General features: G+C 34.8%; 1 protein-coding gene across 2 annotated transcripts; it reads right to left on the bottom strand.

Moving 5' to 3' along the window:
• On the bottom strand, positions 1 to 19,941 carry LOC130214721 (uncharacterized). Of its 2 annotated transcripts, none has more exons than XM_056446531.1 (7): positions 19,835 to 19,941; positions 16,537 to 16,636; positions 12,372 to 12,400; positions 12,157 to 12,220; positions 8,982 to 9,122; positions 5,097 to 5,188; positions 1 to 2,001 (listed from the first exon to the last, which is right to left on the bottom strand). In XM_056446531.1, exons 2-7 carry the CDS (start codon positions 16,628 to 16,630, stop codon positions 1,618 to 1,620), a joined length of 804 nt encoding a protein of 267 aa, XP_056302506.1. In that variant the 5' UTR covers positions 16,631 to 16,636; positions 19,835 to 19,941; the 3' UTR covers positions 1 to 1,617. The 2 variants fall into 2 exon arrangements, with proteins under 2 accessions (XP_056302506.1, XP_056302513.1); XM_056446538.1 differs by having other exon boundaries at positions 19,757 to 19,836.
• Positions 19,942 to 24,255: the final 4,314 nt, after the last annotated feature.

Genomic DNA, 24,255 nt, shown 5'->3' with positions numbered 1-24,255 from the left:
CGAGGTCTTAAATTTTTGTTCAAGCGTTATCCAATATGTTTGACTCCAAAAAAAGTATAAAAATATATCTTTTTCTTCCTAATATTAATAACGCCGTGCTCGATCCACGCGATTTGTTCGGCCCAGGGCGCGTCCGGTGTCCTGACATTTAATCCTCCCCAACAGATTATGCCACCAACACTGTATTTGAATGGTTCTGAGGTTGGAGTTAAGGATTAGGTGGATTAGGGTGATATTACAGCTTCATATCGCACTACTCCAGATTAAAATTTACAGTGGTAGCAAAATCCGCCGGGTAGCATATTGTGTCATCAAAATGTGCTACCTGCTCTTTGAATGGGATGTAGGACAATCTGACAAGGTAGAACAAATCGACAGAACACCAGCCAAGCTCCTCCATCCGGGTAATATCACGTAATTTGCGACAAAAGCGGGAGGGTGACGCTCTCCACATGTAGCGAAACTATTCACCTTATTCTCCGCGTACGAGTGGGCGCAGCCATTTGAATCATTTTGGCTCGAGACTTCCGGTCTCATTCACTTCCATTCATTTTTAAACGTTACAAAAAAAGGCGCGTTTTGCTGCTTGATGTTGCAAACTGATATTTTCGTATTATATTGTTCACTTTGTCTGTATTATCATGCAAACACTTGTTTGTAGAGTAAGTAGTTTGACCGTTTTCTACCGTTTATTATTCCTAGTCATTTCTCCCATAGGCAGCTGAATCGGAAGTTCTAAAACAATCGTAAAAACGCACGCACTTCCGCATTAAAGAATAAGGTCAATAGAGCGAATGGGAAAATGTAAGTTAGCATACTCCTGGTTGGAGAAAGACGAGTTTAAACCGTGTCTGAAACCTGTCGCTGAAAACAACCGTATAATTGATTATTTTAAGCTTTTCTTCCGTTCTGTTGCACGGTTGTGGTCCATTAATTTATTTTACTACGACTGTTTATTAACAACTGTTTAAGTTAAAGGTTTTGATACTGATTAGAACTTGAAGTGGCGATGAGGACTTAAAATATTCTCAGGAGGTCTTTAAAAAGGTATTGAAATTGATTCCTGCATATACCCTGTTTAAACACACCCACATCTTCTAAAAGCACTCAGAAGTGCAGTGAAAATGATTCATATTGGATTTACTATGTTTATTTATGGTAAGTGGCTGTAAAGAATTTATATGGGCTGAATTTAAAGAAGCAAATTAAATTTAGTAATGTTCAATGATCTGTCTAGATATTCTTCAAGACACTAGTATTCAGCTTAAAGTGACATTTAAAGGCTTAACTAGGGTAATTAGGGTAAAGTTAGGGTAATTAGGCAAGTCATTGTATAACAGTGGTTTGTTCTGTAGACAATTCAAAACTAATATTGCTGAAGGGGGCTAATAATATTGACCTTAAAATGGGTTTAAAACTATTAAAAACTGCTTTTATTCTAGCTGAAATAAAACAAATAAGACTTTCTCCAGAAGAAAAAATATTGTAGGAAATACTGTGAGAAATTCCTGAATCTGTTCAACATCATTTGGGAAATATTTCCAAAACATCACCGGAGGGCGAATGATTCTGACTTCAGATGTATATCCACTGAATAATTCTCTTCTGGTGTGTTCATCACTGCTTTAACTCTTTCCTCACAGGACTTTTCTTGCTGTCTTTCTTTGCTTTGTTCTTCTTCTCCATGTATCCCTCCTCTTCTTCTTCCTCCATAATCTTCTTGGCTTTCATCTTTTTCTTGCTGTCTTTCTTTGCTTTCCCCTCCATGTTTTCCTCTTCCTCCATCTTCTTGGCTTTCATCTTTTTCCGAGTCTCTTTAACCTCTTCTTCCCCTGCTCTTCCTCTGCGCTCAGTGAAGGTTTTCCTCTTTTTCAGGAGCCGCGGGTCTGGAAGGGCTCTATGTCTGAGGCTCCTGGAAACTTTCTTGTGCTTTCCGGATCTTTCTTCATCATCATCATCATCAAGCCACCAGAACAGTGTGTCCCATAATGAAGAGTCCGGCTGAGAGAATCAATGCAGAGGTCAATCATTAACATTCATACATATTACACATGCATCATTTTCTCTGAGTGAAATCATAATTAAAGAGGAGTCCTTTAATAGGGGCTACTTTTTTAATATATACAGTTGAAGTCAGAATTATTAGACCTCCTCTTGAATATTAATTATTTTATATATGTTTAATACACATTTGAATAGCTCATTTCTAATAACTGATTTCTTTTCTCTTTGCAATGATGACAGCACATAATATTTGACTAGTATTCAGCTTAAAGTGACATTTAAAGGCTTAACTAGGTTAATTAGGGTAAAGTTAGGGTAATTAGGCAAGTCATTGTATAACAGTGGTTTGTTCTGGAGACAATCCAAAACTAATATTGCTTAAGGGGGCTAATAATATTGACTGTAAAATGGCTTTAAAACAATTAAAAACTGCTTTTATTCTAGCTGAAATAAAACAAATAAGACTTTCTCCAGAAGAAAAAATATTGTAGGAAATACTGTGAAAATTTCCTGAATCTGTTCAACATCGTTTAGGAAATACTTAAAGAAGAAAATCAAATTCACAGGAGTTCGATTAATTTTGAATTCGACTGTGTATATAAATGGCATGTTCAAAATTATTCATCCCCTTTGCAAACTGTTACAGTCTATGGGAAAATCCAAAGTTCCACACCATTCACCATAGTCCAAGCTGTTCTAAAGCGTCCTAATTGCCCTGATTGATTGGGAACAGCTCTTTTAATCAGCTCAACAGGTGAAAACTGCTGTTGGTTTGTGGACAGTCATGGCTCAGTGAGGACATCAGCTGTGTCCCAAATGGCACACTATGCTCCTATGTACTTATGCACTTACACACTCAACAGCATAGTATATGTATGTAGTGTCGTGCCAAATGGAACACTAATGTTTTTTTACTAAGCGGAAATTCAAACTGTTTCCCAAATGACGTTTGAAGGTTGTCATATTACTGAAACAAATGACCAAACTACCAAATAATACCTGTGGGAGTATAACCACATTCACCACCAGTAGGCGCTGTAATCGCTTTTGTAGGAGAATTTTGCTCTCACAAGCCAAAATGAATCAAGTAGTCCAACATCAGTGCCCGAAAGCCATGCCCCTTCACCATTAGCCCCGCCCCTTCCGCTATGTGAGTAAAGCTGTGGTTGTTGAGTGTGTGAAGTGTCCAACATTACACACTTCGTATTACCGGTTGAATGAGTGCATCATCTAGGTAATTAAAGTGCACTTATTATTTTTAGAGTTTTCAGTGTGAACGCACTACTTACACTATTTATACTACAAAATGGTGTAGAATAGTGCATAAGTATGCGATTTGGGACACACTTATCTTATTTTTTGTACACAGTCTAATCTAAGGGGTACGAATAATTTCAGGCTTACAAACACAGACATATATAAAGCAATGACTAGTGTCCGCAGTCATTGTACACTATTGTAAATATGTTTGAATAATGAACACTGATCACAAATCTGAGACAAATCTGAGACAAATTCAAAAAAGTAGTAAGATCTTGACACATTTTTATAATACGTTCAGTGTTTTTTTTTTTCTTTAAATCTAACCTACAAAAATACTATAGTGATTTATTGTAAACACAATAGTCATACTGTATTAATCTGTTGTGGTCGTTCTAAAGTTGCTATGGCAACACAACTACAGTAACTGATCTGTTGTGGTCATTCTATAGTTGCTATGGCAACACAACTACAGTAATTGATCTGTTGTGGTCATTCTATAGTTGCTATGGCAACACAACTACAGTAATTGATCTGTTGTGGTCATTTTAGAGTTGCTATGGCAACACAACTACAGTAACTGATCTGTTGTGGTCATTCTATAGTTGCTATGGCAACACAACTACAGTAATTGATCTGTTGTGGTCATTCTATAGATGGTATAGGAACACAAACTATAGTAATTGATCTGTTGTGGTAGTTCTATTGGTGCTATAGTAACACAACTATAATAACTAACCTTTTGTGGTCATTCTATAGTTGCTATAGGAACAACAACTACAGTAATTGGTCTGTTGTGGTAGTTCTATTGGTGCTTCGGTAACGCAAATACAGTATATACATTTATATGGATACACCATTATAAAATGTGAATGGTTGGTGATTTTAATGTCCTGTTTGTGGCACATTAGTATATGTGAGTGGCTTGTAAATAACTCATGAAAGAATAAAGTTATATTAAAACCAAACACACCATTGTTTTCCTTGTGAAATTCCCAATAAATTTATTAAGGTGTATCCATATAAATGACCCACCCTGTATAGCTGCTATGGTAACACAACTACAGTATTTGATCTGTTGTAGTAGTTCTATTGGTGCTTCGGTAACACAACTATAGTAACTAATCTGTTGTGGTCATTCTATAGTTGCTATGGCAACACAACTCATTCATTCATTTTCCTTCAGCTTAGTCCCTTTATTCATCAGGGGTTGCCACAGCGGAATGAACCACCAACTATTTCAGCATATGTTTTACACAGCAGATGCCCTTCCAGCTACAACTCAGTACTGGGAAACACCCATACACACTCATTCACACATACACACTCACACACTACGGGCAATTTAGTTAATCAATTCCCCTATAGCATGTGTTTGGACTGTGAGCACCCGGAGGAAACCCACGCCAACATGGGGAGAACATGCAAACTCCACACAGAAAAACCAACTGACCCAGCCGGGACTCAAACCAGCAACCTTCTTGCTGTGAGGCCACAGTGCTAACCACTGAGCCACTGTGTCACCTACTATATGATATATTATACTACAATACACCACAGTTTACTGTAGTAAAAACTAAAGTATGCTACAGTGTTTTTACAGGATATCAGTTCATCTATAGTTAATACTACAGTAAGCTGGAGAATTCATTAACAGAGTGTTGTAGATGCTGTAAATATGCAGTATTATACACTGAACAATAGTATGGTTCAAAAACACTATTACTAACTACTATAGTATTTTTTATGTATAAGACGTTCACTTGGTCAAAGAACAACTTTATAAGATGCTTTAAATCAGATTATTTACCTGATGTCTGTGTTTGTCTCACCTGTGGTGTAATTTTCCCTCGTCTGAGCAGCGTGTGTCTGTCAGTTAGCACCGTGAGCGCTTCGCTGTCCTCCTTTCGCCCTCTGACAGCATCTGTGAGGAGAAAACACTGTCCGTCAGTTTAGTTTGTTGTTTTTCATCCCAGATTAGTTATTTATTATTCATGTATTTTTTTATTATTATAAAAAAACAGCAATTAATTAATAATGGATTATTAAATGTCCTTTGAAGTGCTTGAAAATGTGCATTTTCATTGGATGTTCGACGTAATCTCAACTGACACATGCAGAGAGGGTGGGATATAGAGTAGCTCCTCCCCTTTTTAAAAACAGCCAATGGTGTTGTTTTTCTCACAGGTCTGCCAGTGAGAGTGGTTGAGCTCAAGCACATCAAATGAACAGCCAATGAGAAGAAGGGGCGAGGCATGTCTGACACTAGAGAGCATTTGATTAGTCAGATTTGATGATCTTGCAAGTTTGGATGCTTTTTTCTTCTAAATAATAATTTTGTCAGTGTTTTGTTTGGTGCACGCCAACTAATAGATATCCTTAAAGGTGCAGTATGTAAGTTTGACACCCAGTGGTTGAACTAGGTATTGCATTCCTGGATCAAAACAAACGCAAGCGCAGAATCCCAGATTGAGAATCGAGTCTGACGATTGAACCTTAAACAACCCAGGCTCATTCTGAAAGCGTACTCCCGAGGATGTTTCTGGAGACTGCGAAGGTACGTATGGCTGCATTGCATTTTTTAAGCGAATGCTGTGGGGTGGTATGACACCGTTCCTTTTAGCGCTCGCCTTCGTGTGGAGGGCTTTCCCGCCGCAACCAGATTGTCTGGTTAGCTCGTCCTGTACGTCGGCGGACTCGAGACACAGAGAGGAGCTGACCACGACGCCGACGACCGGGTTCGAGTCCGGGGAAGAGTGGTTCCAGAAATCAGGTAAGACAAACAGAATCCAAGAAATAAAGTGAACAAGTTTATAACAGGGTAAGAATGTGGTAAAATCCAAAAACATGGTAAAAAAAAATCAGATGAGGACTTTTCTTTTTCTGGACAGCTTTTGTAAATTGTTGGGTGGGTCAATCGGTAAAATTGGTTGGGTTCAGGGAAGGAGGAGGGTGGGTCGGCCGGCCAGACAGACAGACAGACAGACAGACAGACGTTCGTTCGACAGCGGCCTCTGGTGGGTTTACGCGAGAACAGCGCGGGCGCGAACGGCACTCGCGGGAGACATCCGAGAAGCCAAAAAGGCGCACACAGCGGCCTCTCGCGGATTCGCAAAAACCAAAAACTGCAAAAATACATACCTCCTTGGACGTATTTCGCAATCTCCAGAAACGTTCTCGGGACTACGTTTTCAGAATGAGCCTGGGTTGACCTTAAAGGCTGATTTAAGCCATGTTCTAAAGCAACGGCACATGATAGAAGCAATATTTTCCATCTTAAACCGAGTTTTTGTTCTAACCAACTCCTTGAATTTATATATTAGAGACGGCGTCTATTTCTCACAGCTGAACAACAGAAAGCTGACAATGATCAGCTCAGGTACAGCTCATGTGCTTAATTCAGTGTTAAATGTTAGTAATGTGAGTCTGAATGAGCTTTCACATGGCATTTATTGCTGTACTCCTGAAAGCAGCAGCAGATAGTTCACCTCAGATCTGGACAATAAAATAAACCGTCTGAAACTGAACTTCAGAACTGAGACTCAGTGCAAACCAACACACATCAGTGATTCAGCATCTACATTTAATAACATTAAAGAGGTTTAACATGTATTCATTAGATTATAAACCTGACCATTTCACTGGAGTGCAGTGAGTGCACTATTCTGTGCCTCTGAATGGCTGTATTTACATTTCTGACGTGTTTCGTCTGATGCAAACAGCCAAATTGCTTATCACTGAGTATCTCGTCACGTAGCGTGTTGTTAGGACACTGGGTTACAATGTAGCCTGCTCACCTTATGTTTACATTCATTATATTTATATTATTTGCTAATTAATAACCTCATGTGAAACTCTGAATCTGCGTCTCATTTCAGAGTCTGCTACTGTCCACCGGAGGCCTCATTTCGGTCACAGCCGCATGCTTTGATAGACTTCCTTACTGAATGAATGAAATGCGTGGTTTTCCACCATCTGGCAACCCGGGGTGCTGAAATATAATTGGCTAAACTGGCATTGGGCGGATTAAATGACCTAAACAAAGACAGCCACGCACATGTTCAAAGCAGAATATCTGACTTCAGCATCTGTTTCTCAGATAAACAAGAATGCTCACTGAGCATGTTTCTGAATATCTGCAAACGTATTATTGCATTTTAATGCTTTAGAAGAGTCTAAAACTCACACACAGCACCTTTAATATTGCAATTTGCTTATTATTATGTAATATATACATATTAATACATTCATTAGAATTACAAAAATGCATTACAAATATATAAATTATATAACTGTAATGTTTGTAGACAGGGTTCCCACACTTCTTGAAAGTGCTTGATTTTCAGACATAGGCATTCCAGGTCTGGAAAGTGCTTAAAATCAAACATACGTGCCTGAATTGAAAGTTTATGGTGTTATTTCAACAATTGTGCTGTGCTGCTTTCAAAAACTGAATAAAAAAAAATCTTAATTTAAAGATCTCACATTTACATCTTATACAAGACCAATGACAACTATTGTATTTCATCAATATTTCAGAAACCACAGTTGAACATTAACAGTATTGAATTCTATGACATTTTAATGTGCATATTAAGTGAAATGTTAAGTACAGGAAAGACTTTCATGGCTCTGTCTGTCTGTCTGTCTGTCTGTCTGTCTGTCTGTCTGTCTGTCTGTCTGTCTGTCTGTCTATCTATCTATCTATCTATCTATCTATCTATCTATCTATCTATCTATCTATCTATCTATCTATCTATCTATCTATCTATCTATGCTGGGGGTGTGAATTAAAGTGCTCGCGTTTTCTGTGTTATATTTCATCTGAGCAACAATACTGAACTTATATAAAGCCGTGTTTGGACATTAACGTCTGAATGCAGAATTATCCAAACACCTGAGGAGATTTCTCTGCATGAAAGACTCGTGAATGGGAGATTAACCTGCTGCTGCTGCTAAGGTAGGAAATTAAATATGAAAGAAATGTGGATGATTGACAGGGCTCGTAACTAAGCAACACAACGATCTGTTAACGAGGAAGTAATACGTCCCAAAAGCTTCCATACTCTTCTGTTACACACTCAAAAGTGTGTACTTTTCCTTCACAAAAAAGTAGTCTTTTAGGGTGTAGTATAAGTATTCGAATTGGGATGCAGCATTTGAATTCAGTGTCCTTGAAAGTGGCAACCCTGAGTATATGTTCATATTTGGCCATACAGTAGATTTCAGTTAATACATTCAATAACAATGGTTAATACATTAGACTCCAGACAATTAATGACAATGGACCCTTTTCACATCTGCGTGTGTGTCAGGAGCAGAAGTCGTCATAGTTGGTAAACTCAGAGCACAGTTAAGAGTATAACAAATAATGTTTTTACAATCCTGGTTGCTGAAATAATGACTGAAAAACTCCAGGATGGTGTTATCAAGACTTTCAGAAGGAGGAAAATAATAATGTGAGACTAATAACAGCAGCCAGTAGAGAGAATAATGTCAGATTTACTGTCCTGTCCTCTTACACACTACATTACACACACACCTCACACAATTCACTTAGTGTTATTAATCTAATTATTAAAAACTTTCAAGGATGTTAAGATGCTGATGACCATTTAACACGTCTTGTGAAAGGGTCCATTGTCAAATAAGCTCCAAAAAAGACAGATGCTTAATCATAATCGTTAAGCCAGATTTGTGATACTAGCTCCACATGCCGTGTATTCTCTGTAAGCCGGAGCTCAGCAGCAGGATGGTTATGGCCACGATCAGGCAGCGGTTGAGCGTCACTCCTTCCCACGGACGCTCCATCTGCATCTGACTGAGGTTCTGGATGGACAGAGCTCTGCGTAACGATGCTGACAGAACAGGGAAACCACAAAACAACAGGTTAGTTATTTTACACTTACAAATTCCTTGACAAACCTTCTATAATTATTCAAAACCAAAAACTTTTATAAAAAAGTTCTGAATAATGATGCAAATTATTGGCAGTAATCAATTACAAAAGCTTTTTAAAAATGGCAACATTTATACCTCTGCATTTCACTTGTGTTGCTCTGCTTAGGAATCAATATGTTTTGGGAATTGATTCTTAACGCCTGTTATTCTTTTTGGAAATTACTCTCTTTTAAATGCAGAGGCATCAATTCATTTTGTGATTGATTCTCATTGCCTCATAATTGATTGTTGCGGCACGAAAGCTGATTACAAAAACGTCTCAGAATTGAATCTTTTTGCAATCTATTCTTGAATCTCAACACTCAGGAATACATTTTTTGGACTCTCAATTCTAAATGGTTAAGAATCAAGAGTAATCAAAATCAATTCTTTTCGGAAACAACTCTTTCTGGAAATCAATTCTTTTTTGAAACAACTCTCGATTCTAAATCGCTCAGAATCAGTTCCTTTTGGAAACAACTGCTGGCCATACAGTAGATTTCAGTAAACAATTCTAAATTACTTTGAATCAGTTCTTTGAAATGACTCTTGATTCTAAATGACTCAGAATTAATTATTTTTGGAAACCACTCTCAATTCTAAATGACTCTGAATCAATTCTTTTTTGGAAATGACTCTTTTTGGAAATCGATTCTTTTTCGAAACGATTCTCGATTCTAAATGACTCGGAATCAGTTCCTTTTGGAAACAACTCTCGATTCTAAGTAACTTAGAATCAATTATTTTTGGAAATGACTCTTGATTCTAAATGACTCTGAATCAATTATTTTTGGAAATGACTCTTGATTCTAAATGACTCTGAATCAATTATATTTGGAAACAACTCTCGATTCTAAATGACTCTGAATCAATTATTTTTGGAAATGACTCTTGATTATAAATGACTCAGAATCAATTCTTTTTGGAAACAACTCTCGATTCTAAATGACTGAATCAATTTTTGTTTGCAAATGACTCTTGATTCTAAATGACTCAGAATCAGTTCCTTTTGGAAACAACTCTCGATTCTAAATCACTCAGAATCTATTCTTTTTGGAAACAACTCTTTTTGGAAATCAATTCTTTTTGGAAACAACTCTCGGTTCTAAATGACTCGGAATCAATTCTTTTTGGAAACCACTCTCGATTCTAAATGACTCGGAATCAATTCTTTTTGGAAACCACTCTCGATTCTAAATGACTCGGAATCAATTCTTTTTGGAAACAACTCTCGATTCTAAATGACTCTAAATCTATTCTTTTTGGAAATCAATTCCTTTCGGAAACAACTGTAAATTCTAAATGACCAGGAATCAATTCTTATTGTAATTGAATCGTAACCCTCGTTATTGTTTATTTTTGGAATCAACTTTTGATTCTCGATGTCTCAGAATCAATTTTTTTAATATTAACTTTTGAATATCAATGTCTTGTAATCGACTCTCAATTCTAAAGGGCTAGGGATCAATTCTTTCTGGAATCGACTCCTAATTGTCCACTTCGAAAATAATTCATTTGGAGGCGTTGAGATTCAGGAGTCATTTCCAAAAATAATCGATTTCCAGCTGTTGAGAAACCAGAGTTGATTTCAAAAAGAGTTGATTCTGTGATGTTGAGTATTGAGAGTTGATTCTCAAAAGAATTGATTCCTGGGCTTTGACAATCGAGAGTTAATACCAAAATAAAATGATTCTTAGATGTTTTAAATGATAAGGCAATTCCAAAAATAATTGATTTGAAGGCATTGTGATTAGAGAGTAATTTCCAAAAAGAATTGATTACTAGCCATTGAGAATCGAGAGTTGATTCCAAAAAGAATCGATTCTGAAATGTTGATTCCCAAAAAATCTGATTCTGGGGCTTTGACTGTCGTGAGTTAAATCCAAAAAGGATCTATTTCAATGCATCGTGAGTAGGTTGTAAAAATAATTGATTCCTCGGGGTTGAGAATTGAGCGTTAATTCCAAAAAGAATCGATTCTGAGATTTTAAGAATCATGAGTCAATTCCATACATAATTGATTCGGAAGCATTGAGATTTGCGAGTCCAAAAAGAATCAGTTCTGAGATGTTAAGAATTGACAGTTGATTCGCAAAAGAATCGTTTCTGAGGCTTTTGACAATTGAGAGTTAATTCCAAAAAGAATCGATTCCAAAGTGTTGAGAATTGTTGAGTCAATTGCAACAATTATTGATTGCTAGGCATTGAGAATACAGAGTCAATTCCAAAAAGAATCGATTTTGAGATGCTGAAAGTCATGAGTCAACTCCAAAAACAATTAATTTGGAGGCCTTGAGATTTGAGAGTCATTTGCAAAAAGAATTGATTACTAATCATTGATAATTGAGAATTGATTCTAAAAAGAATCTATTCCAAAGCATTGAGAATCAAAAGTCAGTAAAAAAATCGATGCTGAGATGTTGAGAATCCTGAGTCAATTCCAAAAAGAATTGATTCATAGGAATTGAGATTTGAGAGTTCACTCCAAAAAGAATTGATTTGGAGGCATTAAGAATCATTTCGTCAATTCCAAAAAATAATTGATTCCTAGGAATTGAGATTTGAGAGTTGATTCCAAAAATAATTGATTTGGAGGCATTGAGATTTGAGTCATTTCCACAAAGAATCGATTTATAGTCATTGAGAATCAAGAGTTAATTGCCAAAAGAATCGATTCCAAAGCAATAAGAATCATGAGTCAGTTTCAATAATAATTGATTCATTGATTCATGATTCATTCAAGAATTGAGATTCAAAAGTCAATTAAAAAAAAGAGTCAAGACTCTTTTTAGAATCAACTCATCATTCTCAATACTTCCAAATCGATTCTTTTTGGAATCAACTCAGCCCAAGCAGGTAATATTTGGTCCAAAGTTATCATCCACAATGTGAAAAATCTTTAAAAAAAAGCTAATAAAACCATCCTGATGTGTGTGTTTCAGTGTGACGTACTGGCACTGGACAGTGGGTGTTCACGGGGAATCATTTTCGGCACCTGCTGAGCGATTGGAGCTTCCTGCAGGACACACAAGGTTATAAATGGAAGCGTAAATCTGTGTGTGTGTGTGTGTGTGCGTGTGTGTGTGTGTGTGTGCGTGTGTGTGTGTGTGTGTGTGTGTGTGTGTGTGTGTGTATAATGTCCAGTTGTCGTGTGGTATTAAACTCACCTCTCGAACCCTCCTCTGAGTGTACATCTCTATTAACAAACACAACAGCAGGTCAGACGCACAACACAAACATTTCAGAAACTTTTATTTAAAACACTGAACGAGTTCATGAATAAAAATATCAGAGTTAGTTTTGTTTAATTGAAGAAATAAATATTAATGAGTGAGTTATTTATTAATAGGCGTTGCATGTTCTGCATTCGCGTGGGTTTCCTCCGGGTGCTCCAGTTTCCCCCACAGTCCAAACACATACGCTATAGGGGAATTGGGTAGGCTAAATTGTCCGTAGTGTGTGTGTGTGTGTGTGTGAATGAGTGTGTATGGGTGTTTCCCAGTGATGGGTTGCAGCTGGAAGGGCATCCGCTGTGTAAAAAATGTGCTGGATAAGTTGGCGGTTCATTCCGCTGTGGCGACCCCGAATTAATAAAGGGACTAAGCTGAAAAGAAAATTAATGAATGAGTTAATTATTAACTAATTAGTTATAATAAATAAACAAGTAAATGTACAGGGAGCGTAAAAACACCTCCTTATATGAGAACACATGAAACAATGAGGATGACATGCATAAATACATGCATCTTAAACGTATATGTGTAATATTTACCGTAGTAATAATTTAACAAGTGCAATTAAAACATCACTTTATAAATAGATTTAAAAATAAACAAATAAATAAACGCAAATAAAAATAAACAACAAATGTTTGATAATCACCAATCAAAGCAATCACAGAGTTCAAATTCCATAATCAGAGTATGTTTAATTACAGAAATATGAGTACATATATAAATAATTAAAAGTAAATAAGTAAAAGTAAATATGATAACATATGAAACCATGTAAATAAATACAAGCATCTTAATTAAATGATTATATTAAATATTTAGGATTTACCAAGTGCAATAATTTAATAAGTGCAATTTAAGTTTATAAATAAATAACCACAAATAATTCAATATAAATGAGTAAATAACTAAATAAATGACCACAAATAATTCAATATAAATGAGTAAATAACTAAATAAATGACCACAAATAATTCAGTATAAATGAGTAAATAACTAAATAAATGACCACAAATAATTCAATATAAATGAGTAAATAACTAAATAAATGACCACAAATAATTCAATATAAATGAGTAAATAACTAAATAAATAACCACAAATAATTCAATATAAATGAGTAAATAACTAAATAAATGATCACAAATAATTCAATATAAATGAGTAAATAACTAAATAAATGACCACAAATAATTCAATATAAATGAGTAAATAACTAAATAAATGACCACAAATAATTCAATATAAATGAGTAAATAACTAAATAAATAACCACAAATAATTCAATATAAATGAGTAAATAACTAAATAAATGACCACAAATAATTCAATATAAATGAGTAAATAACTAAATAAATGACCACAAATAATTCAATATAAATGAGTAAATAACTAAATAAATGACCACAAATAATTCAATATAAATGAGTAAATAACTAAATAAATAGCCACAAATAATTCAATATAAATGAGTAAATAACTAAATAAATGACCACAAATAATTCAGTATAAATGAGTAAATAACTAAATAAATAGCCACAAATAATTCAATATAAATGAGTAAATAACTAAATAAATGACCACAAATAATTCAGTATAAATGAGTAAATAACTAAATAAATAGCCACAAATAATTCAATATAAATGAGTAAATAACTAAATAAATAGCCACAAATAATTCAATATAAATGAATAAATAACTAAATAAATATATAATGGGAGATATTTACTAATCAAAGCAATCATAGAGTTCAGATTCGAATATTAGAGTGTTTAATATTAAATGATAGAATATAGATTAATTAATTAATTCCAAGTAAATAACTAAGTAAAAGGAGCAAAACACATCCCTATGATTATATATGTCACAATGATAATGGCATTATTATTAAATGCATCTTAGTACATCTTAAATATGTATATAGTGCAATTAAAATGGCTTTTAATAATGAAATGAAACAAGTTCATAAATATAAAAATAAATGAATGAATGAATGAATTGATGAATAACATGGAAGATATTTACCAGTAAAAGCAATCATATGATTATCAAAGTACACTCTCTAAAATAAAGGTACAAAACCTGTAGGGGCGTTGCTAGACATAAAGCTCTACTGGGGCACAGCTCCCCCCAAACAAATAAATAAATAAATAATACACACACACACACACACACACACACACACACACACACACACACACACACACACACATATACATATATATATATAATTATAAATAAATAACTGTTATTGTTATTATACAATTATTATTCTAAATAAATAACAGAAATTAATCCTAAATGTAATTGGGAAACAATCTAAAGACACAACTGGAGTGATGCTAAGATAATTTGACAAATCTTTTGCTTAAATAATAATTTTATTACAGTGAAAGTCTATAGACACCTCTATAAAATATAAATAAGATGTTTATCGAATTATCAGTTGTGTGTTGTCTTAGACCCGACTCATGGCCGAGAATGAGCTTTATTAAGTCGTACCTCCCTGATTCATCATCCCAATCACCGTCATATTATTTAAACTTTGTCGATTTGAAAACTCACTGCGTGCCGACACCTCCGTATAAAAGACTGTTACGCTGGCTACTTTTTCAGCGTGCATGTTCACTACCGGGACTTAAACCGGGAGCAGAGCAGTGCGTCAAGCAGGAGCGGTGCGTGAGGCGTATGTGTTTTTTTTTTCTGCACACATGCTCAGTTCTCTTTTTGATTACACTACATGTTTTCATCAGCGTTCGCACATACCTGTAGAGAGTAACGTCTTTATTCTGGGATTACCACTCTTAATAAATACATATACATGCGTATAAAGTAAATCATATCTCAAAGCATTTACTGGGGCACTGGAGAGTTTTACTGGGGCTCGTGCCCCAGTAAATGGGGTCTAGCGACGCCCCTGGGTGGTACCTTTATAAAAAAGTACACTTTTGTACCATACAGGTGAACATTAGTACCTTCAGGGCACACTTTTGTCATTTTTAAGGTTCACTTTTGTACCTTTAAGGTACACATTTGTACTTTTTAAGGTATTAATATGTACCTTCAAAGACCTGCTAATATATATTTAAGATTTACCAAGTGCACTAATTTAATAAGTGCAATTAAAATGAGCTTTTAATCATGAAACAAGTGAGTTCATAAGTAAATAATAATAAATAAATTAAATTAAAACATGAAATAATTCAATAACAAATAGGAGATATTCATTAGTCAAAGCAATCATATATTTTTATGTTGAGTTGTTATAATTAATTGCAATAATAATTTCGTAACTATACAAAGAATAAATATAAATAAACACCTAAACAAATTAAAAGTAAATAAATAAGTAAAAGTTAAGGGAGTGAGAATATACTCCTATGATAGTAATAAGAATAATACACGTGATCATGATAATGACATCTTGGCATCTAGTGTGCAAGATTCATTCATTCATTTTCCTTTGGCTCAGTCCCTATTTCAGAGCTCGCCACAGTGGAATGAACCGCCAATTATTCTGGCTATTGTTTTATGCAGCAGATGCTCTTCCAGCTGCAACCCAGCACTGGGAAACACCCATAAACACTCATTCATACGCACACTCATACACTACAGCCAATGTAGTTCAATTCCCCTATAGTGCTTGTGTTTGCAAAAGCACCCGGAGGAAACCCACGCCAACACGGGGAGAACATGCAAACTCCATACAGAAATGCCAACTGACCCAGCTGGGACTCGAATCAGTGACCTTGCTGTGTGGTCACAGTGCTAACCACTGATTCACCGTGCCACCGCCTATGTAAGATTTATCAAGTGTAATAATTTAATAAGTGCAATCACAGTCCTGAAAGGAGTGAGCTGATAGAGTCTATACAGCTTCAGAGTGAGCTGTTGTGCGTTTGTGTTTAGTGCGGTGTCGTGTTTCTGTAAAGGTTATTGTGGGTATTATTAGCCTCTCTGTTCACTTTAACACCACAAAATAGTCCAGATGCCTTGATCTGAATTTAGAAAGAGCTCTGCGCTCTTTATTAGGCTTTTATATTTGAGCTTGAATGAGAAATAAAGAGTAGAATCATGTGTTGTATTATTTGGTATTACCTGCTCGTGTTTGTCTGACAGGTTTCTGAGGAGGATTTTCCTGCAGGGGTTTTTTCAGCTCGTCCTCAAATGTCTCGAAGCTGCTTTCGTCCATTGCTCACTTCATAACGACATGGAAAAGGTGGGTTTTTTAGAGGTTTTTGGCTGGAAACATATTAAACTGTAGAGATCATGCACTGACATAATGTGGAAATGCTGAATTTTTATTTATTTATTTATTTTCATATTCTATTCTATTTTAATTAATTTAATTTAATTGATTTATTTTGTATTCTATTTAATTTAATGTGTTATTTTATTATAATTTTTTATTAAATATTTTTTTCTTTTATTAACTTTTTATTAACAAATTTATTTAATTTTAATTTAATTTATTAATTTTAATTTTAACTTATTTTTATTTATTTAATTTAGTTTTTAATCTGATAATTTTTGTTGTTATTTAATATAAATATTTTTTTCATTTTAAAATATTTTTAATTAAATATAATTTTTTTTCATATTAAATTAAATTAAATTAAATTATTTTTTTTAATTAAATTAAATTAAATTAAATTAAATTAAATTAAATTAAACAGCAGGTAGCTCTCTGCAACTCTCACATGGTCGCCCACTGAAGCTAAGTACCTGGATGTACCTGGATGGGAGACCACATGGGAAAGCTAGGTTGCTGCCGGAAGTGGTATTAGTGAGGCCAGCAGGGCTGCTTAACCTGCGGTCTGTGTGGGTCCTAATGCCCCAGTATAGTGATGGGGACTCTATACTGTCAGTGAGTGCTGTCTTTTGGATGAGATATTAAACCGAGGTCCTGACTCTCTATGGTTGTTAAAAATCCCAGGATGTCGTTCGTAAAAGAGGGGTTTAACCCCGGCATCCTGGCCAAATTTGCCCACTGGCCACAGTCCATCATGGCCTTCTAACCATCCCCATATCGTAATCACTCTGTGTGGTGTGCAGGCTGGCACAATATGGCTGCCATTGCATACTCCAGGTGGATGCTGCACACTGGTGGTGGATGAGGAGATTCCCCCAATGTGTAAAGTGCTTTGAGTGTCCAGAAAAGAGCTATATAAATGTAAGGAATTATTATTATTATTAATTACATTTATTTTATTTTCAATTCTAATAAAAAACTATATATATATATATCATGTTTAGTAATTATCTTAGTAATTTTTAGTAGACACACACACACACACACACACACAATAGAAACTATAAAGAATTTAAATAATAATAAAAATAAATAAAATAAAATGAGCCCTCCTAAATAGAAAATCCTACACTGTAAAAAAAAATCCTGATTGCCTTAAGAGTCCATTGAACTTTTATTATGTTAAACTGACTTAAAACAGCTTGCAAAACTTATAAAATTAAGTTAGAACATGATTAATTTAGTTTATGAAGTTACAATGACCTAAAAACATGCTGTCATGACTAATTGATCATATATTTTTTTACAGTGTACAGTGTTTGTGGTGCCATAAAACTGTATGAGCCTGAAAAACACTAGAAACGATATAAATACTGTCATTTTAATGCAACAGAAAATAACAACAACTAGTTGTTTAAGTTAAAACTTTATTTTAACTAGTAACAAATTTTGTTTCTTAAAATTAAGTAAGCGAATATAATTGTCTGTTTAATTAGTTTTATGCAAATATACACATACAAATTCTATTGTATATTCCCATGTTTAAACTTCATGCATTCATGAAAAATATATATATATATATATTCAACATTTCCAATATCATTAGGTTTTACAGATTTTACAGATCAATCAAGACCTTAGGATAGTATAATAATAATAATAATAATAATAATAATAAAAACACAACAACTATAATAATAATAATAAGAAGAAGAATAATAATAATAATAATAAGAATAATAATAATAATAATAATAATAATAATAATAATAATAATAATAATAATAAAACACAACAACTATAATAATAATAATAATAACAACAACAACAACAACAACAACAACAATAATAATAATAATAAAAACACAACAACTATAATAATAATAATAATAACAATAATAATAATAATAATAATAACAATAATAATAATAATAATAATAATAATAACAATAATAATAATAATAATAATAATAATAATAAAAACACAACAACAACAATAATAATAATAATGATAATAATAACAATAATAATAATAAGAAGAATAAAATCATCAACAATAACAATAACAATAATAATGATAATAATAATATTAACAACAACAACAACAATAATAATAATAATGATAATAATAATAACAACAATAATAATAATAATGATAATAATAATAATAATAATAATGATAATAATAATGATAATAATAATAACAACATTAAAAATAATAATAACAACAACAATAATAATAATAATAATGATAATAATAATAACAATAATAATAATAATAATAATAATAATAATAATAATAATAATAATAATAATAATAAAACAATAATATTAATAACAATTACAACAACAACAACAACAACAACAACAATAATAATAATAATAATAATATTAATAATAATAATAATAATAACAATAATAACAACAATAATATTAATAACAATTACAACAACAACAACAACAATAATAATAATATTAATAATAATAACAGTAATAATAATAATAACAACAACAATAATAATAACAATAATAAAACAATAATAATTACAATAATAATGTTTATTTTATATAGTGATTTCTGCAGACTCAAGATCACTTTACAATAGACAACAGACAATGTGAATGTAATATACAATTCTAAATACACAATATTACAGTCAGATATAGCAGGTATATTAATGTTTAAACAAACAACGACACATTTAGTATAGGTATAGCATTTCAGCTGAGTAGCATTGTGCATTTTCATGAGCTGAAGCTAAAAATAAATCACCTATAGAGACTTTACACACTTCAGCATTAAAATCAATACAAAATATATTAAAATACATAAATATGAAGAAATATTTAATACTAAAACAACATAGAACAGTGTAGTTTTGGAGAAAATGTGTTAAATACTGTTTCAATTACAGACATTAAAGGTAAAAACATGGTAAAAACAACAGCTAAAATCGTTATTATTAGTTATTACTGTGCTATTGACTGTTTTTCTCTGTGTCTGAACAATAAGAGTCTGAAATATGCTTCAGATTGCAGGAGAAACACACACACACACACACACACCAGAAGCACAGAGACCCGTCCTGCTGCTGGACGTCTCCTTTGACCCCCGAGTGACCTCTGTGTGACCCCTGGGCTTACCTGCAGGAGCAGAAGAGCAGAGCTGGAGGAGCAGAGAGAGAGAACAGAGGAGTGAGAAGAGCTGTGGTGGGTGGAGGAAACACACACACGCACACACGTATGCACGCACCCACACGCACACAAACATTAAAGAGACACTCATTCTCTCTCGCTCTCTTTCACACGCACACACATGACAGTCACACACAGCTGCAGAAGTCATGTCGTTACAGGACACTGATAATTCCCAGGGATGAAGTGTGATTTATTTAGGAGCTGAAGACTGCTTTGCAGAACTCAGGTAGATATGTGAGAGTTCATGGTTATATATCAGACTCAGACTCAACTTTATTATCCCATTTAGGGAAATTAAAATTGCAGCAAGGTGCCGTAACACAGGCGAAGTTAAATGTACACATTAATAAAATATTACCACACAACATCCAATACATCATACTGAAGGTGCATCTCCCTCCCCCCTGGACTCTGTGCTGGATCGCCTTTATTTAATTACCCTAATTAAACAAAGATAAACCAGGATCCTCCCTTCGCTATATCTCTTAGCTAGAGTTTAGTTAAAGGATCGTCTTTATAATGTTTTTGCAAAAAGAATAAATTAGATTCATACTCACTTAAAACAGTTGGGTTAATAATAACCCAACAGGTAACCCATAGATGGGTCAATTTGGCACCGACCTTCTGTTGGGTTATTTTAACCCAATCCATTGGGTTGATAAGGTTAACCCAACAATTTGGGTTATAAAAATAACTAATTTGTTGGGTTATTTTGCCAAAAAGTGGCTTAACCACTATATAATAATAAATTATTATTATTATTATAGTAGTAGTAATCTTTATATGTAAATAAAAATACACCGCTTTTAATACCTTGGCAAAGCTTTATTTAAATCCCTGAATTCAGTGTCACTCCTCCCACAATAACAAACGCCTGAGAGCAGTTTAGTTCATCTCCAAGCAGCAGGACAAGAGGGTTCTGTCTCTGTTGCTCCTCCTCCTCTAACTACTGAATGAAATACAAGTACACACACATGAATTAAATAAAGTCCAACATTTATTGTCATAAATAATGCACCTAGACGTCACAAATCAACAGATTCTTGTTTTGCCTCCTCGTATGAGGGCCGAACCTTCTTGCTGCACAATCTGTATGGCAGTGGAGAAATGATAGCTGGCTGAGTTGTTAAAGCACCATCTCCAAAGCGGGATCTCCAAGGCTGTCTTTATATCAAACAGAAAAAACACAATAATTAAACTCAAAATAAGATCCGAATATCAAAGCTGAAATGCTACAAATTGGGATTAAACAGAGCTGTTATGTAGGATTCAGAAATTGTAACCCAACTGGTTGAGTTATTAAATAAATAACCCAAATAAAAGGTTTAAAATAACCCAACAAAGCACCAAATATTTTTAACTCAACCATTGGGTTATATAAATAACCCAACGTTTTTTAGAGTGTTAGTTGAAGTCAGAATTGTTAGCCCTCCTGAATTATTAGTCCTATATTAATAATGCTTGATAAAATGCAACACTCAGGTCTTCTTCTTCCATTCGCATTCTTTGTTCCCTCTGTCCGCCTTGTCACCACGGGGAGCAGATCCTTCACCCACTCAGCTCCTCAGTTTTGGAATTGGCTTCCTCCAGATCTCCGTAATTCAGACTCTCTTTCACGATTTAAATCCAAACTCAAAACACACCAGTTTACAACAGATTATTCACTTTAATGCATTTTTTAAGTTTGTATTGTATTGTATTGACTTTTATTGTGTTTCTAATTGAACTGATTGTTCTAGCTGTCCTGTACTGTGACCTTGAGTGTCATGAAAGGCGCCTTTAAATAAAATGCATCATTATTATTAACACATTAAGAGCCATTCAGACACAAACACTAGATGGCGCCGTAACTCCATATGGAACGGCAAGGACAAACATGGAAGCATTAAATATACAGATCAACAAATCTGACCTGAATTTGACTGTGAATTTGCTTTAATCTCATGCACAGGAACAGAAATGAACGCTGAGATCGACATCAGCACAGAACAGTGTGTGTGTGTGTGTGTGTGTGTGTGTGTGTGTGTGTGTTTGCAGGTCTCTCTGAAGGCAATAGTTGCATCATGATCAGTGTTTTCCTCTCTCTGCTGTCCGCTCTCGTTAAACCTGCTGTTAAGAGCTGCGGACGATATTCAAGTGAAACTGCGTGACCTTTTCCAGACTCCTGGCTGTCAGTGATGTGCTTTTAGCATCTGATGTTAATGCTGTGTGTGTGCATCGGCTCAGACAAACGCATTTATACTGCAGGACGACTATCAAACCTTCAAGCTTTCAGATGTTACTCGCTATTTCCCCAATCCTGCTCATTCAGACCTCACGACAAACCTCCTGCAGAAAACACACTCCTCCATCTCTCCTTCAGACACCGGTTTGTATTAGACATTTACTTACAATCACTCAATATCTCTAAAGCATTGTGTATTTCTGAGTGTGCCTCACATATGTGAGTGGGCTTGACAAACCACCTGTAGAAACACACACTTTAACAGGCATTTACACCAGTTTGTTTACATCATGCGTGCTTCAGTGTGAGTGTGTGCTTCGTGCTTCTGTCAGTCTATGTCGCTCCTCATCTAAAACTCCACATCTATAATCCTCTTAGTCTATGCTGACATTATCTTCAGCAGCTCAAACACTCTAATGGCTAATGGACAGACGGCTGCTTCTCACTCAGGGCTGCTGTTTATGCTAATGAGATGGAGAGATGGGCATTAGTGGGCGGGGTTTTCCCCCCTCTGATACAAAGGAAGAATGTCAATCAAAGTGTTTCTACAATCAAGTCTGATTATAACAAATACAATTAATTCATGTTGACCATTAGAGGCTGGAGATATTCACACACTGCTCTCTACATAAAGCCTAGTTCACACTACAGGATTTTAAACATCGGCAGATCGCTGTGCTGTTCACACTACATGATTTGATTTTGTGTCTTTTAATCGCTGTGGTGTTCACACTACGTAAATGATCCACGAGAGGAGGGTCACACACCACATGATCTGACAACAACTCGTTCCCCAACAGCTCAGTCCAGCTACCAAACCACAGCCAATGAAATGTTGAGGGAGGAGCCGTCAGGAAAAGCTGAACACTATTGGCTGCTTGTGTGCTGATGACATCACTGACGGAGTTTCAAGCTTTCAGGGGAGCATTTAAAAACATGGTCAGTCAGCTGATGCGTCAGCGGATCAATCGCTCATCTGCAAGGTTCCAGTGGATAGATGTGGCTTTAACACTAGCACTACAGAGGCAGTCAGAGAGTTTTTAATTCCTGTAATTTAATAACTCTTTAAAATGAAACTAACATATCTATAACACCCTGACGTTTCCTGAATATCTGTGTGTTTCTAACACTGTTATTGTTTAAATGATAAAACAGTAAAGAACTGAGCATTTCTACCTTTAATTACCATATTGGTCAACATGACTGCATGCATGTCTGCTACTTTTCGCTGTGACTTTAAATATGCACGCATTTTTGCCTAGCAACTTCCCGCTAACATAAACACAACTCTCTGATAGCAAAAACATAAATTTACTTCAGGTATATCTTTCAAAACAGCATATCCTGTGCAGGGAAACAGCTCCTGATTACGAAAGTGAAACTGAAAGCAAGGCCCAGAGCTTAGCGTGTTCTAGTCTCTTAACTTACATATTTACAGGCTGTATTACTAAAGAGATCATATTTTTAGGGTAATGATGTCATCAAATATGATGACAGACATTCAGAGCTTAATTTTAATATCTCAATAGAAGCTTTGAAAGTAAATATGACATGACAATATGACGTCTTATATGAGAACGGTCAGAATGAGCAGTATGGTAATACTAATAGTTACAGAACTCTAGTGTCCGTGTTAATGCAAAGCGAGTGCGTCGATGCCCATTCTGGCCAATCACAGCCGTTTCTGTTGAGCTCCTGAGCACACGGTCATTCAGCTCATGCTGATATGCTCTCTCATTGGTTGCAGCTCGTCACTACATCTGACCGCACGTGGGGTTGAGTCGGCCGACTGCTCTGGAATATTCAGCATGCTAGATATTGGATTTCCGTCTGAGAGGTGTCGGTGACGCTTCAGCGAGCCTCTTTGATGTGTTGTTCAGTAGTTCACACATAAAGACTGTCGAGCGCCGAGCAGCCGCAGACATCTTTCAGATCACAGCCCGATCTGTCGGCGAGCTCGATAACTTCCAAATCGGGCTCAAATCAGGCTTAAAATCATGTAGTGTAAAACTAGACTTTACTGTGCTTAAACCCTTTTTGAAATGATTTGTGCATAACAGACCCCCCTAATAACTCCAAATCAACTTTTTTTTTGCATTTGTTCTCAGCACTCGTGTGTGTGTGTGTGTGTGTGTGTGTGTGT

The sequence above is a fragment of the Danio aesculapii genome, chromosome 2, assembly GCF_903798145.1.
Source record: "Danio aesculapii chromosome 2, fDanAes4.1, whole genome shotgun sequence".
NCBI classification, from domain to species: Eukaryota; Metazoa; Chordata; class Actinopteri; order Cypriniformes; family Danionidae; genus Danio; species Danio aesculapii.
Note: the sequence above shows the minus strand (reverse complement) of the source record. Positions and strands in the feature narration are given on the sequence as shown.